We start from the raw sequence: 20,073 nt of genomic DNA on the forward strand, positions 1-20,073 counted from the left end.
GAAAAACTGACAATACAGATGATATAAAAATATATGAAAGTGTCAGGTATATCAGTAGTTCCGAAGCAGCTTGGAAAATTTTAGGTTTTCATATACACGATAGGTATTCATTTAGAAAATGAATAATGTGTTTACTTTATAGCAGATAATGTCACAGAAAGAACAGGAAATCCATCTACAACTCAGGCTTTTTTTCTGATATGTCAAGCTGATGATTATGAAAGAACATTGGTTTATCCACAAGTTGCTTTATATTATGTGTGGATAAATAAGAAATTTGTTGGATGTTAATATGGCCAGAATATCACGGGTTGGTCAGGAGTTAAGAAAGATACAGCTTTGGGTAGAGTTTATTCAATCCACCCAAAGAATATTGAATGTTAACAACTTTGTCTTCTTCTTCATCAGGTAAAAGGCCTAATATCGTATTCATTTTTGAAGACTGTGAACAACACCGAATATCCGACATTTTAAGCAACATGTACAGCCCTTGGGTTATTATAAGATGAAAATCAGTGGAATTTAGTTTAAGAAGCAGCAGTATGCCGTTCACCTAATAAAATAAGAGGACTATTCGGTGTAATATTAATATTTTGCAATCCATCGGACGCTTTAAGGCTTTGGAATAAGTATTTAGGATGATTTTTCAGACGATATCTGGCGACAATACCATAGACAATACATGCAAAATAATATAACAGACGATGAATTTTATAATAAATGTTTGGTATTAATTGAGGATATTGCTTTGAAACTAGGTGGAATGAGCTTAAAAGAATATGGTTCGCTAACTCCTACAAGATCTTGTGGACTGTTAGAAAATAGTTTGGGATGAAAGTCCAATGTCTCATCAGAAAGGGTTTGAAGCTTTAAACAACTGTCTGAAGGATCTGGAAAATTCGAATTTATTAATGGGAGGAGTCACAGTACTGCTGGCTGGAGATTTTCAACAAACTCTACCAGTCGTACCAAGAGGAATTCGAGCTAATGAAATTGTAGCCCACATCAAGTCTTCATATTTGTGGCCTCTAATAGAAAAAATTTTCTTTGGCCATAAGTATACTAGTACATTTAAAAGGAGACAAACCTGCTAGGCAGTTTACAGAGTTACTCTTAAAAATAGGAGATGGAAAATATCCGGAATATGAAGAAAAAATTACTTTGCCGACCGGATTAGGTACTGTTGTAAAAACTATAAAGGAACTCTCAGACAAAATATATCCAGGCATCGAAAACATCAAAGATAAATCAATGGACTGCTTTTGTGAGAGGGCCGTATTGACATCAAAAAATGATACAGCAAGAAACATAAAGAAAATATTATTGGACTCTTTCAAAGCAAAAAATATGGAATACAGATCAGTGAATTCAGTACTGGAAGTAGATGATGCAGTTAATTATCCCGTTGAATTTCTTAATTTACTCAACACTCTTGGATTTCCACTACATTTATGAATATTAATAATTGATTGTCCTTATGCTTCATAGAAATCTTGGTCCACAAAAATTGTGCAATGGGACACGTCTATAGATTATTGGTCTATAAAAAAATTTGATTGAAGCTTTTATTAAGACTAGATCTGCAAAAGGTGAATCAGTTCTTATTCCTCGCATGCCAAAGATACCATCAGATTATCCTTTCCAATTCAAGAGAATGCAGTTTCCTGTAAAAGTATATTTGCCATGACAATAAACAAAACACAAAGGCAAACTAAATTTGCAGGGGTCGATAGGTATTAGAGAAGATTGTTTTTCATGTATCCAATTGTATGTGGCATGCTCTAGATTTAGTAAGTCCACGAATTAAGTTATTGTGACACCAACAGGAAATTACAGCTAATGTAGATAATAGAGAAATATTATATTAACGATAAAAATCAGCTTAATAAACAATTAATATAATATGACATATTTTTTTAAACAATCTGATTTTAATTTAATTTAACTAGACAATATTTAATCTTACAAGATAACCACAATTAATAAACCCGGCAACGACGGGTAATTCAGCTAGAACGAGTATAATAGAAGACCAATAATCCACCTTAAATCCAGATTTATACTAAACTATGTTGTATTATGTTGTGTTTCATATTGTATTTAAAATACAGAAGCAAAAAAATATCACTAACACGTAACCAACAATTTCAATATATTTTACTTTATACTATACGATGTAAACTCGGCTTTATATTAAAACTAATAACACAAAATTGAAACTGTTCAACAGAAATAAGCTAGAGATGTTATACGTTTATAACTTTGTAAAACGAAGACAACATATTATGCTGTCATGGCATCTTTTGCTTTCAAAGCTCACCATATGTCGTACAGAATTGAATATATTCAATTTTGCAGATAACACAATACCAACATTTTGTTACTAGTATAGTGAATAATGAATAATATATGAAATACGATATGACACAGAGAGTTGCAAACGCACCTTAGTAGTTTAAAATGCAATTAATTACGGTGATATAATTTGTACTAATTTCATTGTGCTTTTTAAAAAGTAAAATAAAATTATTGCGTACATTTATTTTGTAAGTAATTTTTGTATAATTTATTTTCGTGAAATTTTAGAATACTAAATTTCCACCACTACCTAATAACTGATACCCTCTATCATATTCTTAAAAAGCGTTTATTTTCTTTACGTGCCAGTTTGAAATTTTAAGTAAATAACAATAGATATTGATATTTTATAAGTCCACCAAAAAAATCTCAGTATTCCACATTTTTATACAGTAACTACCTACTTCAGAATACCAAATAAAATGAAATATCAGTTGCCATACAAAATATATTATATTCAGTCCCTGCTGCAGCTGGTTTTGACGTACTTATTTTATTTATTTTTTGTTATTCTCAGCAGGACGATATTTAGCTATAAAAATAAAACAAATAATTTTTACAAAAATGTTATACGTAGATATAACCTATTGTTTGAACAGAAAAATTAAATAAATATAATTTTTAAAACAATACTATCATACCTGTGTCCTGTAGGTACAATCATTCTAATAATATAATGTAAGTGATCTGATTTCGTGTATTATAAACGTAATATTATAGTATAACACCGAATTCCATATAATGTGACCTATATAACGCACAGATCTATTGAAACACATGTTGTTTAAATATATATATATATTTTATGTGTTCCTTTTTAAAGAAATAATGCTGTCACTTATATTATAAAAGCGCCATGCTTACAACAACTAAGGGCAAATGTTTTATCTGATCTGCTTATGTTATTGTATGTGAAGTTATTCGTACATAATACACGTATTTATGAGTGATATCTATTTTTATGATATGAACAGGCAAAATAAATAAAATAACATATTCATAAATTACTAATTGTTATTATTTTATACGATTTTATACTGAAATATATACTTTCGATAATGTTGCAGCTCTACATTACAAAGCTTCAGCGTTTTATTTGTTCACAATTAGTTTACAAATTTTATTTTAATTTTGTCTAAGATGAATACAATGAAACCTTTATATTATTTCACATACTAACAGTTGTCGGAAATTAAGTATGAGGTCCATCGAGAACTTACGAAATATTATAAATTAGGAGTATACATTTTACATATACCGAAATATATTTATTATTTTATTCTTCTCTCAGATTATTACTATCATTACCAGTATGTATTTAAAGAAATAAGTTATTTTCCGTTTTTCCCTATGTATTTGTAGATTGATTATCCTGAAAATATGCAATTGATTCTTCTATATTTAAAAACTAAGTTTCTTAATGTTTTATTGTGTTCATTGGTTTCTTGTATGGTTGATTTCTTTTTCATTATATTTAAATCTTTTTCTTTTTATAGTAAGTACCTTTCCGCCTCTAATTCTATTAAGATTGCCCGCTAATCATCAGAGATTACTCCTGTTTCATGTTGTATTATTGAAATATTTATGTTTGCTTAGGATTTAAAAATATATTTTAATGTATTTTGCTTTCGAAGATAATCTATCTATAGCAGTTTCACTGCATTATTCTTAGTTTAATATAGTACTATTATAGACTTCTATCACATATTATAATATAATATTACGATAGCAGGTTTTGAGTTAAATTTTTCTTTAAAACGAGTATTTAACGATTGTTAAAAATACTTAATTGACAATTAATATTCACTATGATTATTTCACTTAGACTGTAACTTAGCTCTTTCTTTGAAATATTTTTATAGCAGAATATGAAAATATTATTTTTAATTCATTAAAAAATGTATATTATATTAATGAAACAAGGAAAACAGCGAGGAAAGAGTAGGGTACATACTTGGAACTGTTTGTAAAAATGCTAGGCTGAATAATCTTTTGAACTCGTAAAAGCTATTGACACAAAAATCACGTGACTAAAGGAGAAAATTTGTATAATGCCATGTGTGTATTTTGTGTGACGTTATTTAATGCAATAATAGAATAATATTCATGATTGATAATATTTCATTTCTAGAATCCATAATTCATATTAAATTCCATACTTAAACGAAAAACGATGATATATATTTGACAGAGCACTACGAATTATAGATGTGTGTATATTAACAAATAACAATTTAAACATTATTATGGTATAATGATAATACCGGTAAAATTTGGATCATTGCCACCAATCACCATACGAAAAAAAAACGATAATTATAACAATCGAAGTGACATTTGCGTAGGTATATATAATATCAATATGTATATTGTTTATACGTGCATAAATTATAAAATATTTATATGATGTAATGTGAACGTAAAATGTCTCAACTTACTCGTCCGATAGAAGAAACTTATCACCGTCCGAGTCCACACACTTGCCTTTGATGCTGAACCGGTCGGCCATCACGATGATCGACTGCCGGATACCGGACTGAAACCACACGCCCTCCCATCTGGTCGGGAACTTGCAACCCTCTACAGAACATATAAATATTCAATTAAAGATAATTGAATAATAATAATAATATTATTTAAAAGATATTTATGTTAAGTTTTTAATTTATAATTTGCGTAATGGTAGCTCCTGGTCAACCACACAACAGATCGGTATCACGGCGCACGCACAATTCCTTCATAAAGGGACCGTCGTTGCCACCATCAAATCCCCCAAAAATTATCTTGCCTGTTGTCACTATGCTGAAGAAATTATTTTCTGATCTGTTTTTGGTCCGCAGTTTTGGGGTATAATTGATAAAACGGTACAGGTAGTATATATGTCGACAATCTGTCGGAAGTTCTTGCATTAGCGAGTAGGTGTATAATACTAAAAGGGTGCGTGAAATAGTTATATATATATAAAAAAAAAAAAAATAATAATAGGAAAATTCACCCCACCCAAATGGAGTCACTAATATCATCGAGTAGTCTTATCAGGAGCAAACTGTCAAGTGCACGTGAGTTGTCAGGCGGTATTGAAAAAATATTCGCCATTACCTCAATCGCTGCTACACCAAATATAATATATAATATGTTATATCATACACAATAAATTGAAACTTAATCTGTATTATATTATATACTCTTATATACTATTATATATATTATGTAATTTTTTGGTGGTTTTCTGGATATTTTTGACATACTTCATTCTTGTTCACGACTGTATCAGATACGTAATTCAATTCAATAAAACTAATGGAAAAACTCCCTTTAATCGTATACTCTTTTTGACTGACAAACCGACAGGCCCTTTTTGTCCACGAGTCACGTTCCGTAGTCTTACCAAAAGAAAGTCTGTGTTGAGTTAATATATATATATATATATAACCACTAAAACCAATTATTGACATCCCGCATTAGTTTCCGTGAAAATTTCGATTAATTAATAAATGCGATCAATATATAAATGCTAATTTATTTATAGAACAATTTGGTAGATAAATGATAAAATTTGGATTAGGTTTAGTACATGTTAGGCATTGAAAATGATTTTTGGGTTTAAAGAAGAAACGATCTCAAAATGGTGCGTATAGGGCTATACATATCTCATTATTTGACGTAGGGGGTTGATTTTGATATATAAATGTAGACGTGGGGTTCTTGTTGGCTAAATCGGTATCTCAGCCGAATTTCATTAAAGAGGGTTGTATATTCCCTCGTCAACCTGATTGATCATAAGCTTCATGGGAAAGAGCATAAACCTTTTATATAAGGTTTGACTACTTCTGAAAGTGGGGAGTTTATCACTGATTTCTAAACATTGCTTTCAAAAAATAAATAAACAACCTACTTCGATGGGATATTTTTCATATTTTAAGCACATTTATAGAGATATAAAATATAATATAACATATGGAGGGATATTTTTTAAACAAAATCTATATTTCTTTACAATCTTAAATTTCCGTTTTGGTTTTGATACTTTTAGCTAAATACTTTCTTTTAGTTTCAAATTCTTAAAGGGAACTTTATATTGAACATTTTATGTGTCTTAACCTAATATCTAATCAATAGTTATACGCATTGCAATGGTTTATTAATAATAATATAAAGACTGCTTACTAGTTTATATTATTGAAGTAGATAGAAGAGTTTTCTTAGAATATATGAGACATTTATATCTCTACCCAAGTCACTATATCTAAACTATAAACAACAAGATAAGTGGTGGATATGCTTCTGACATACCAAATCGTTATGTATTTATTATGTGATTAAAAATTCAATATTGTATTTATCAAATGTCTTAAATATTTATTATTTACTTGAACAGTTATTTTAATATATGTATAGGTAGCCTATATGTCATCACAATATTTTAAATATTCTTAAATAGTTTATCAATGTTAAAAAGGATATTATACTAAAAATAAAAATATTTTATTCATTTATTAAAGGTCACTTATGTTCCTAATTTCACAACTATATACACATTATTTTATTCTGTGCAAACACTATACACACAAGGTTATACTAATACGGAAATCACATAACTTAGATATTTCTAAGTAAGTTAGGTGACACTGATCCAAATATTTTATTTTTCACCCGACAAACTTTTTGAATTTATACCATGAAAACACTTATTATTATATCATTTTCACTTATTCGTAATTTTCTATACCCATCTTTAGCTGGTATCCAAAAGCTAACATACTCGTACGATTCTCTTTTTATATTATATTCTGGGTTTTCGAAATAATTTTATTCTCACAAAAAGTTGAAGTACCTACTACCTCTTCAAGTTATGATTTTGTGTTATCCACACTTTCTACGTATTATTCACAAAAAATACAACAATAAACATCATTATCAATAATATTTAAATTATTCAAGAAATTTGATGAAATATTTATTGATTTTTCACTTAGTTAATAGACTAAGGTACGTAATATATTTTTCTAGCACTATTAAAAATAAAAAATTTTATAATAAAATGCAGGTAAGACATACAGTCAAGTTTTAATAATTAATAGACTATATTTTTAAAGCAAAATTAACTTTGAGTTAGAATTTTATGATTTATGAAAATCAATTTCATGATTTTCGAGAAATACAAAGTAATTAATGTTATATGATTTAAAGACAGTAGGTACTTTGTATAATATTTATATTATGTATTGTACCTATAACACTATGTTATGGTGAAAGAGTTATAGATAATGAAATATTGCTTTCTGATTAAAACTATTAGATAAAGTCAATAAATAAATTATTAAGATTTAAACTATTTACAAGTATACAACCATAAAAAACGTGTTTATCGATATTCATTTAAATTTATTGTTTTCAAATTAATTAACATTCTCATTTTTGGAATGATTCCAACGTTAGATAGTGCATTATGTACACACAGTAAATAATACTATTATATGATGTAACAATTTATTTATGTATTTATTTCATTATTCATTAATTTAATCAATTAAATAGAAAAAAATATCCAACTTAAAGCGTCCTTAATGAAATTCAAAAAATTAATGACGTTACAGAAAATTAATAAATAATAAGTTGCTAAATTATATTATTTACAGAATTTGTGAATTATGATAATTTTGTTATCTTATAATATTAATTGCAAAAAGTAATTATTATTATTATTTTTTTTTTTAACAACTTTTGTGTAGTATAAGTGTATAATATATTAATATACATAAACGTGTATCTTATATAATGTCCCGAAACTTTAACAATAAATTATAACCAACTATATTTAACAGGGCAAGATTTAACATAATATAAACTGTGATAATTTTAATATTTTTAAATTTTAATTTGAAAGTAAAATAATTTTGTGTACATTATATGACATAAAAAAAGCTTGCAGCTGCCTTACAACATTATAAAGATATATTATAGGTACCACCCTAGCTATATCCGAAACCTAGGTTTGGAATTACATACATTAGGTTTTTGCTCACATAAACACATTTACAAAAATATAATAGTGTTTGTACATGGATTACTACTACAGTCCGTCATTGTTAATGCTGAATGAAATCCATGTTATGTAATAAAATATAACATGCACAAAACGGACTTTTATCAAGATTTAATAGAAAATAGCCGAGTTACGTTTAAAATTGAAGTTCAATAAATTTTTTTTTTATATTTTTGTGAATATCTAATATGAGCCGGTGGAAATAAAAAATATATGAATAAGTCTCATTTTAATTCGATCATAGCATTTTATCAATTTCACATGCATTTCACAGTAAATATCAATAAAAAATATTAAATAAGAACATTTCCCAACGTTAATTAAGCTAAGTATATATAGAAAAACCATTATTAATATACATCGTAAATAATATTATTAATATTATTTTATAATAATGAAATCATATTTTTTGTGGATTAGTTGTATAAATATTATAATAATAATAATAGTATTATTTAGATGAAATCTGTAAAACTACATGATATATAATATATAGTATTATATACCTATGCATATTAATGCATTATATTATTTATATTATAAAGCTCAGAAACGTGAGAAAATCCTTTTAAGCAAAATATAAATATATATTTCGATTGGCAATATTATGATGAATTCAAAAGCTGGTCTTGCAAAAAAATGCTATAGTGGTCATTTAAATGATAAAAAAACAAAATAAAGAAAAGGCTTGTCCCTAATTTATACTCGTTATCTTCCTAAGGTCTTAGTCTCCTATATATATATATATATGTTACTACACACTTATAAATGTTTATGGTAATTGAAGTCGGTCTAATTTTATGTGAATAAAGCAAATAATGAAAATATTGAGTATCTACTACTTATTAAGATAAATTTTCAGTGGTATCTCAATAAAATTTTTTTTTCTTTATTAATAATACACAATCTGTACGCAATCGGCACAATAAGAGTATGAGCTAATGACAATGACAATATATGAAATTTTGAATGAAGAAGCCACCCACCGATGACACTTACGATAGTAAATTTAAATAAAAAAAGAAGAAATAAAAGCATCTATACTGAAATGCATAACAATATTATATTATATTATGTTTCTGATTGGTCTTTCTCAAGACATTCGTTGTACTCAGAACATACTAGGTAGTAGGTAGGTAGTATATTATATGAATGTAATATCGTTATCGTATATAATAAAATTATTAAAATAACTCCACACTGTGTACTGAGTGATCAACATTTAATGTTACAAAGCGGTATTCGTATATAAATATTCAAAATAGAGAACAATTTATAACACAAGTATGTTGTAAAATATAATAATCAAAAATTTTATAATTAATATTTATATATTTAATACAGCCTTGTGTTCTAGGTTAAGTTAACATAGTCTCAATTTTAATTAATCTTATACCAGCATTTAAATGTTATTAATCGAAAAATAATAATGGTTTTTTTTTTAATTTATGCACTCAGTTTAAACTATGATACTATGAATATGTTTTATCAAACTACGTTTTTTAAAAAAAAAAACTAACTTTCAACTAGTTTGTATCCATAGTGATTGTTAGGCAAAATTTGCTTATTCCTGACAAAATATTTAAATTTTGTAAATTAAATCGTAATAATTTTCCACTAATTGATGCATGAATGATTGAGTTACTTATTATAATGCATTATACTTTACATTTTATAATAATAATATAAAATAAATTATATTTTATTATGTTTGCATTAAATATATTTAGAGTCAATAGAAATATTAAGTAGGTATATAAGAAAATGTATTAACGTAAGATGCAATTCTGATTAATAATATGCTGCTATATTAAATTATTATATTATCGTCGGCCCCGGAAGAAATACACTCGTTGATGTATTATTTATAGGAATTGATACATAAATGTAACAGCTTACACGTCACGCGTTCAAGTGTCGTTTCGATATGGCTCTTAATTTTATAACTAACCTATCACTTTTATATCACGCACCTGAAATTGAACACCAAACGACACATACACACATACCTTCCGTGTGGTGGATAGTGTACCGAAGACAGATAACGCTCGGCCACGCGATGAAATCGAACACTCTCGTATACATTAATATTTTGTACAATTTATATCAACGAGTCCCTTGTCCAGCGATCACGTCACATAAAATGTATATCTACTGGAAGACGACACGACCTACGTGTACATCCACGTCGTGTATATTATTGTTCTGACGACAGCAATAATAATCTTGTATTCACGAGTGTTATAGACAAACAGTAATGTGGGTATTGGGAAAGCGGCGTCCTGCGTACCCTTATTTTATGTCATATTATATGTACGCTAAGCACTTATCGCGGTTTCATCTGTACCTACCCTTCATATTATCATGATGACTCCGAGTGTGGGTTCGAAAGGAACGCGTTTAGACGCAATAGTTATATTATATAATATATTACAAAAACAATAAATACAAGTCAAATGTGACGAATGCACCTCACGATAATATTTAGGTATACGTATACCTATCACAGGTCTTCATAATATGCATTTATAATATAATAATAATTGTATAATTAATACTCGTGGAATACGCGATGGCGTAACTGGAAACCGTTGTTAACGAATCATAATAATAATAATAATAATAGTATAATCCCTCGAGGGAATAAGTGCGCAGGGACTTTCGACGGTTGCAGAGGATCCTGGGAATCGGATAGCGCCGTGCTACGTCTATACAAGGAAATTCAATTAACCGCGGCAAGACGTTTTAACGAACGAAAATGCCCGTCTAATTCGTCTTCGTCGATGATGCTCGCGAGCGTACATTATATAATATAGGCGCATATATCGTTTAATTAGGTTTATATGCTTTATACCTAGCTGATGCGTGCGCACGTGTGTGTGTACGGGAAATTATATCAAAGTTTGCTGCGCGCCAGGTAATCTCATTAGACCCGTGAGGGGATGAATGTGTATACAATAACTATATAATAATAATAAAATACTGGCGCATAAAATTTAACCGTATAATAGTCCGGACGGAGAGTTTGATACTAGCTTTTTGACCAGTATTTTCTATTGTGCATACCGAGGGGTGTGCGTGTGTGTAAGCGTACAGATTTTCCTTTCGTTGTCGACAAATCGTCCCAACAAATCGAAGGATCGTATACATCCACGCGTCAGGACCGAGCTATTGTTTTTGGCTTTTATGGATGGTACTTTTTCTCCCTCTTTTTTTCTGCAAGGAAAAGTTTGTGTGTGTGTGAGTGTGTATAGAAAGCGGTCGTTTGCTAACTACGAGTGAAGATGGAGGAAGAGACGGGTTTGATTTAGGGGAGGGTCGAGAGTGCGGCGTAAAAGAGCAAAAAAGTATAGGCCAGCGGTGCCGCAGACGACGGCCCTTGAGAGAGAGAGATGGATGAGCTTTAATGATGAACCAGTAGTGGTGTAAAGCGAAGGGAATTATGAGACGATGAGTCATCGTTATATAAAATAAAAAAAAATTTCCGCTTCACGCGCGTGTGATACATTTAAAAATCCGTCATATTTAAACGCACGAAATAGATTGCAGAGTGCACCTTTTTTTTTCACTCGCACAATAATCGACGACCACTAGCGCGCTATCACCGGATACCATTATTTTATCACTGATTTCCGTGATCGCCGCGGAAGGATGAAAATATTATAATTAAACTGTCTGCTATTGATGCGAGTAATAGAGTGGACACGTGTTTAGAATTTTCACGCCCTCGTGATAATTTTATTTTGTCTCCAACCAACATATTTTAATAAATAATGAACATTTTCGACATTAAAAATATCGAAATAATAATAATAATAATTAAATAATAATAATATCATATACAATTTAATTAAATGTGAAAGACAAATTTAACAACCAAAAAATAAACATATTTTAACATCGAGGAATATGATTATACCATAGCACTCAGGAACTCAGGGCACGTTGCTTTTCAATTTGTCGTTACAATATTATGATCGGTGCATAATAATAACAAGAAAATAAATTAAGTTTTGTAGCAAAATTATAATATTCGTTATACGAAAAATTATAAATGCAAATACGAGAATGTAAAATGTGCCGTCCAGCACAATTTCCTTAGTGAACCAACCCTCTCCTCTTCACCTTGTACCACCTTCATATTATATACGTCTATGGCCTCCGTAATATGCATACAGATTACAAAGCACGCTCGACCAATTGTAATGCTTATAAACTTTTCGTATAGATTCAAATTCTGATATTTGACATTTTTAAGCACCTGCTATATCATGCATTCCAATAAAAAAAAAGAAACTTATTTACGGCGTTTAAGGCTTAGCTATCACGCGACCATTATTTCAAGTTTTTAATACCTATACACATTTTTACACTTCATTTAACGAAGTTAGTCATGTGCTACTACCATAAATTCTAGATAACCGTTAAACAAATGCGTCCGTCCTAATAATAATAGATTATAATATGAGGAACATGTGAATAATATCATATTAATATATTATGCGACTTACTTATAAACGCCTACAGCTTATTATCCTCGGAAACAGATGACACATTAAACCAAAAGACGCGGTTAACATTTGCTGTAGATTTGTTCCACCGGAATTTAATCGACGATGTACGCATTCGGCGGCCTTCGTTTTCTTTTAAGACCAACGGGAGGTATCGCTTTCGATGTTGGCCATTACCAAATAACTTATTGAAATCGTGTGGATGGAAATCACCTAACCTGCGGTATAATAATGTTTGCCTGCTGTTCATTTTTCAAATAATTATACGGTATAACAGTTGTAAGCTGGTAACCACAATATTTTCAACGCCGTTCGGCCTGACGGTTTATCATGGAAGAAACGAGCTCGACGACTGTTTATTCTTCGAAATTTGCTGTGCCATTTTTAATTTTCGATTAAACCGTTTTCCTACGTTTCATATTAATAATTATTGTGGCATGCACCTTGTTTAAATTCAGGCGGAACAAGTCTTGTATAATAAATGTATATTTTCGTGCTTTATCATCTTAGGTCCAAAAAAAAAAAAAAACAAATCATCTGTTTTCCGAGGGTTTCTAGTCGAGAACAGTGCATCAAGGTAAGATACAATTTCACCTATTTTACGGTATTGTTATTTATAGGTCTCTTGTAGAGTTTGTTTATTATTCATACGCTTCTACGACCATAAATTGTACGTTACAATAGTCATATTATAAGCTACAACATATTGCATAATAATTAATATTAAGGTGCACTTAGATAAGTAGCAAAATCCTAGTTAAACTTTAGGTGTTATTAAGTATTATAATAAAATATGACGCTATTTCAAAATGAATTATTTTGTATACAACTACTCGCATAAAGTTTTCTTGAAGATTATCATTTATTGTGATTACATATTTTAATAACATATACCGAAGTACCTATATTATAATATAAGTATGTAAGATTTTCAGTACAGGAATAGCCAAATTAAGATTTTTAATGAATTCATTATACATAAAATAGTATTAAATAAATGTATAGCTTAAGCATAAAATATAGCGGAGTTGGCTTAAAGAATCATTCTACATGTATTTATATGAAGTAGGTATTGTTATTTTAACCTCGTTTGAGTACATATTATGAAAATATCTGCAGTAGGTACCGACAGTAACATCTATATATTTACCCGAAAGAAAAAACCCAATAGTAGGTAATATTAATAATTACTAATTAGTAATACTAATACCAATGCTGCAAAACATAAAATTCAGAATTGTCATTCCTCAGTTGCACATGAATTATTTTTCAAAAATTCCACAATGTAATAAAATAGTAATCAGACCACTTTTATTTTATCAAAAAATATTTTATTACAAATTATCGTCTAAATTATTTTTACAGAACATAATGCCTGGATTACACGTTTGTCATCAATAATCATATAATAATGTATTCTTGTATAATTTTTAAGTAATTTGTCATAATACCTATATATATATATATATTATTTATTATGTGCTTACATAATACATATTATGCAAACTAAATTGTATATTATTAAGCATTAAGTACTTAAGATAACGTGATAAAAAATAAAAATAACTTGAATCTAAAACCATAATATAAACGATTTGCTCTCCTTTTAGAACTCATGATCGCGAATACTAACCGTGGGTGTCGTTTTGTTAGCTAATAAATTTGATATTTTGTGTCAGTACATTGTTATGATTTTACCTATACTTCTATAATCATTCACTCACTTATATATATATATATATATATATTTCCGGACGTGTGTCCACGGATAGGCGTAATTTAATAACACGGTCCGTCGTATACAATTTTGTGGCCGACCGTCGTTTTTCATCGTTACCGACAAAGCCGCCGCTGAATTCACGTTTTAGCGGTTTGTCGGTGTGAGCGACCGACCGCTCGTCAGCGCGCGTGTGGGTGTTTGCGCGGCCGCGCGAGAGACAGAGAAAGGTGATCGATACGCGCGCGCGCTCCGGTCACCGTCGTCGTCATCGCCGCCGCAGTAGTCTACTCGCGCTGCGCGTACACGCCGTAGACACTAGACACCCATCGTCGCCGCCGTTGCCTCGTACGACTCTCTTACACCGCCGTTGCCTCGTACGACTCTCTTACACCGCCACTCTTAAATCCACAATTCCTATACGTTATAATACAAAAGTGTTTAAAAATATATATTATACACACACACAGTCGACAGCTCCTTCCCGTTCGAAAACCTTTTCGGGGGATGGAAATTAAATATTAATTCGGTTAGAACACTCGAGCGGCCGCCCTAAAACGATTAATACGTTTCATTTAAGCCGATTAACGGCGGCGGTGGTGCGCCGGGTTTTTCTCGCACTATCGCCACCGCCGCGTGGGGTCCACCGACTGCACCGTACGGAGGCGGAGGCTGTGCTGGCGAAAGGATGTTCAGATTTTCGGTGAGCTGCAGCAGAGAGCGGACCGATTGCGATTTTCCCGGCCACGACTTCCGGTCGTAATCACGTCGTTCGGCCACCCCTCGCGACAAGCTCCGACCGACCCCGGTGATGACGATACGTGCAGCACTATAATATGTAGAACCTCAACCTTGCACTATAATAATAAAATATACATAAATACACCACTTCGAGTTACGAAACTTCTCTTGTATTAAACATATATTATTATAATGGTGATTTTTGTGATCGGTCATTGTCCCAAGTAATTATCAAGCGCGTTTAAATACAATCCGTTGGAATTTTTAAAAGCGTTTATTTTTTATTTTTGAGAGGAGAAGAATGGAGCACACTAACCGCGGTTCACCTATTTTCCCTCACTCATCAACCTCCGATCATCATTGAACTACATCCACATCTTACCACAATATTAATGATTATTGTTATTATTTTGATTAGAAATTACTGTTATATATTTATTATTTATATAGTTATATTATATTAGACAATTATTATGGTTCACTGTAGATTTTTTTTATATATTACGAAACTACCTTGTATAATGCGCAGAAATCAAAAATTCAGTACATATTAATTTTAATTCAATACAATGAATTGAAATAGATAATACTCCCATAAAAAAATGTATCACATACCTAATATAAAACAACTATTTTGGAGTAAAAACGGCCGTTTGAAGCGTAGGTACCTATGGGTATAAAATAATAATTCCGGATCCCGACCAAAACAGGAAAATACTTAATTTTTTAAAATCAACTAATTTAATAAAACAAATATAATGTAAATGTAAATGTAAATACAATTATGTAACAAAGTATCAGAAAAAAAAACTGTAACTAATGGCCTAAGATGCCGGGTTGTAACAAATAGATCAATAAAAAAAAAAAAAATATATATATAATAATATAATATCCAGAATGTATAAACTTCATACTACAAAAAAAAAAAAAGTAGGTATTGGTATTGATTATACTGTTGTTATTATTCAAATTTAATTGCATAATGTTTTAGTTGTAAATATTGTTTGAAAACTATGTCACATTAAAATATAAACCAACAATATTAATGTTTTCAAATAACTACACTTAAAGTAATATTCAATAAAATTATATCATGATATAATATTACACTATTAAACAATGACTACCTATGTTAATGTTTCTAATATATATTTTTTATGAAAATTAGTGTTTGGTAAAATTATTAAATTCTGTGGTGGAGAATAATTATTGAATAGGTTCCTATATATTAATAAGATAATTTTTGCTCAACAATTTTTTTCTCATTTCTACAAATAAAACGTCAAAATACAAGGAAATGATTCAGGATTCGTATTTTAATTAATTAGAGGAAGTTTTTAATTAATTATATAATATTTGTGACAAGAAAAAATATAAAACAATTATGCTTTAATATATATTTTATGGCATGTGCTTTTATAAGGATTTTTGAAGTGCATGATGTATTTACATTTTTTTCTTTATGAAAAGTAAATTTTAAAATTTAACTGTTTAACCATATTGTTTTTTGTTATTAAAATATATATAACGAACCTACGACTAGTGTACAGCATATAATGTTATAATGTTGTAAGTAACGCTGTTAAATATTACACCTTGTTTTATTTCATGATTAATGTAAATTTTTGTTAAAACAATAATTTGACCTATTTTATATACTGTGTTGTAAAAACTAAATAATTTATTGTTTGTAAAACCTTTTTTTTAAACATTTCTATCAACTTTATGTGATTATTTTGACCCCAAAGTGCCGTTTCTAAATAACAATAGGAGAATAGATTTACTCAAGAGTGAATTTGTTATGTTGCAAAACAAATTGCTTGAACCATTGCACCATATGCTTTTAGAGTTTTAGATACCCATGTTTAGCGAGAATAAGCTTTATATTTAACTGCACTTTAGTCGAATTAATGATTCTCAATACTCTGTCTGGCATAATGTGTGTGCTCTGAAATAGTATTACCTACCTGCTTTCGTTTTATGGAAAATTAAATTCCATTAAGGGGAAGATTTTTAATGGGCTGCATAAAAATCTAATATTAAATAAACGAAAGAAATGAAGTCTTGTATTTGTTTATTTTCTTATTGAAGCGGCTTCTATACGTGGGTGATATAAATGCGTTCAAATTTGTCGAATGAACTCCAAGAAGATAAAAAAAAGTATCGCATAGGGCCATTAAACTCCTTGCTACGCTGCTGTCTATTAGCTGAATACAAAATAACAAGAATATGAATCAGTTTATACGATGCAAAAAGGAATAATAACGTATATAAATATTATTATTATTATTTGCATAAAATACGACTTTTGGCATGGTCCCGAAGGGGAATTTGATATAAACACAAAATAGAAGAATATATTATTATACTAGTATACACTATAATTAAGTACGGCGATATGGATGAGGAAGCAATATAAACTTGTATAGGATGTACTTCTATACATATATAAAACTATTCTTGGTAGTATAAAAACTGAAAACCCTTAAAAAGGTAATGCCACCAAAATTCCAGTCATTTAAATAAATTAAGGGTCACGCTCCAATGAAATTAATTGGCATGCAAACTTGCAAGGGAGAACAAGAGTACAACTTTGTGATGAACTATAATAAGACTATCAAACTTATTATTTGTGTGTCTTCTTCGTCTACTTAAGACTAAAACTATAGCTCAAGTTATCTAACAAGGTTAATAATTTGTATACTACATTAATGTTACCTATATGATAAAACTATAAAAATAGCCACATTTTTAACACAGTGTATCTTTGGATAAAAGTGGAATAAATTCGTAAATCACTGACCTAATAAAATTATACATGGCCTAAACACAAACAATCATCTTTATTTTTAACCATGATGTAAATATAACATTTTAATAGAGTATGAAATAATGAAATATTGATTAAAAATGAAATATTGGAATACATATATAAGTTTTAACTGTTTATTTTGACAATTAAATTGTGAACACTATCTCATTAATCATTAATTAGTTTAATTTAAGGTCATCGTATATATTTTATTGGTAATTACTATTTACACGAGTTTTTTTCAATTATATTTATGATTATAACCCTAACTTGGTTAATGAACAAAATATGACCAAAAAACTACTATTAATTGATTGTAAGAAAAAACTAATTCAATGTCTTTACTTTCAAAACAAATTTAAGTAACCACATTACCACTAATATTTACTTATGTAAAACAAATATTGACACTTTTTTAATCGTGACAACCAACTTGATTGATATAAAAAAAAACATGGACGTTATATTGTGTTTCCGCTCTAGTAGATAAACCTTAGGTAAAATCACCTAATGAATATCAATAAATTTATATCAAGAAGATAAAATTATAATTAAAATCATGTAATAATATTGATTGAATTAATTGAACATTTCTTTGAGAGCATCTGGGTTCTAGAAAAGATAATTTTATACATTTGTTAGTTAGTCATAACTGTGTAATTCCTTTTAACCAACAGTTAGAATAGAATAAGAAAAAAAAAGCCATTATTTAGCATGACTTTTCCATTTGAAATGAGATAGGTCAGCTTTGTACTCAAACGAATAAAAAAAGTTTAGTGGATTATTTAACTAATTATAGGATATAAAATTTTCTCAGATTATATTATATTAAATTTAACATTGAAATAATCTAAATTTTAATTGCGAGAACCTATCTACGAACATTCGTATAAAGAATTAATTTTTAGTATTTAAATTTGTGCCATTATACATATTAAATAGAAACAAAATGATTAATATTTAAACAACAATTAATTTAATTTTTTGTTGATATTTTGTTAAAGTAAATATAAAAATGCAGTATTTGTTTATTTAATTTTTTGTTGTTGCTATTGCTTTTTTTAACGTATTATGATTAAAAGTACTTTTTACATACTTATGATTTTTTTTTCAATGTTGTAAAACCGAAGTAACAGTTTTATCCGGAATATTCTATATTAGAAAATCAATTTAAAGTTAAAGTTAAAGTTAAATTGTAACATAACATATTTTCAAATTGATCAATGATTTTAAAAAATACATAAAAATCATAAAAAACGATCATAAAATAGTCACCAAGCCACTTAATTAAAAAAACTGACCATTTTTAGAATAAATGAATATATTTGTTCATTTATTTTTATTTCGTGATTTTTTAAATTTTAATACTCATAACAAACCTAATATAATAAAACACCAGATAACATTTTTTTAATATTTCACTCTAATTGAATTAAAGTTTTAAATGTATAAATTGTGTATACTGCTGTTATGTTTAAAAGTTAGAATATATATTTTAATTTTAATTTTGGGATGTCCAGATGAATGCATTTTAATATAATGAAATATTTGTTACAATCTCAGTAGTGTAACTGCGATATCAACTTTTCGGTGAATAGGGTAGGAAAGGTAGTAAAATCGTCTCTTATCTCATTGTTCATTTCCATGTTAACGTTCTCTTTTCCCAAACATTAAACAGCATTATATTGCAGAGTGCTTATTGTAAATTCAATTCCCATAGAAAAATATCAATAATGTATTGTAATATTTACAGATAAAAATAATGACTTTTTACTAAAAATAAAAGTCATAAATTAATAAGCAGTTCCCAACTGGCCTGTAAAATAATAAAACACTCGATTATCACAAACAAATATTATTTTAAATAGAATATTTTAATACATTATAT

General features: G+C 28.9%; 1 protein-coding gene across 1 annotated transcript in view; it reads right to left on the reverse strand.

Moving 5' to 3' along the window:
* LOC107170472 (uncharacterized) overlaps positions 1–20,073 on the reverse strand; it is a 175,396-nt gene that overhangs the window by 39,207 nt on the left and 116,116 nt on the right. Inside the window, exon 4 of the mRNA XM_089222992.1 lies at positions 4,797–4,938. Within this exon, the coding sequence (XP_089079118.1) occupies positions 4,797–4,938 (142 nt within the window). The remainder of the gene's footprint in view (positions 1–4,796; positions 4,939–20,073) is intronic.

The sequence above is a fragment of the Diuraphis noxia genome, unplaced genomic scaffold (assembly GCF_037042655.1).
Source record: "Diuraphis noxia isolate RWA-SAM2 unplaced genomic scaffold, SU_Dnox_SAM2 contig0003, whole genome shotgun sequence".
Taxonomy (NCBI): domain Eukaryota; kingdom Metazoa; phylum Arthropoda; class Insecta; order Hemiptera; family Aphididae; genus Diuraphis; species Diuraphis noxia.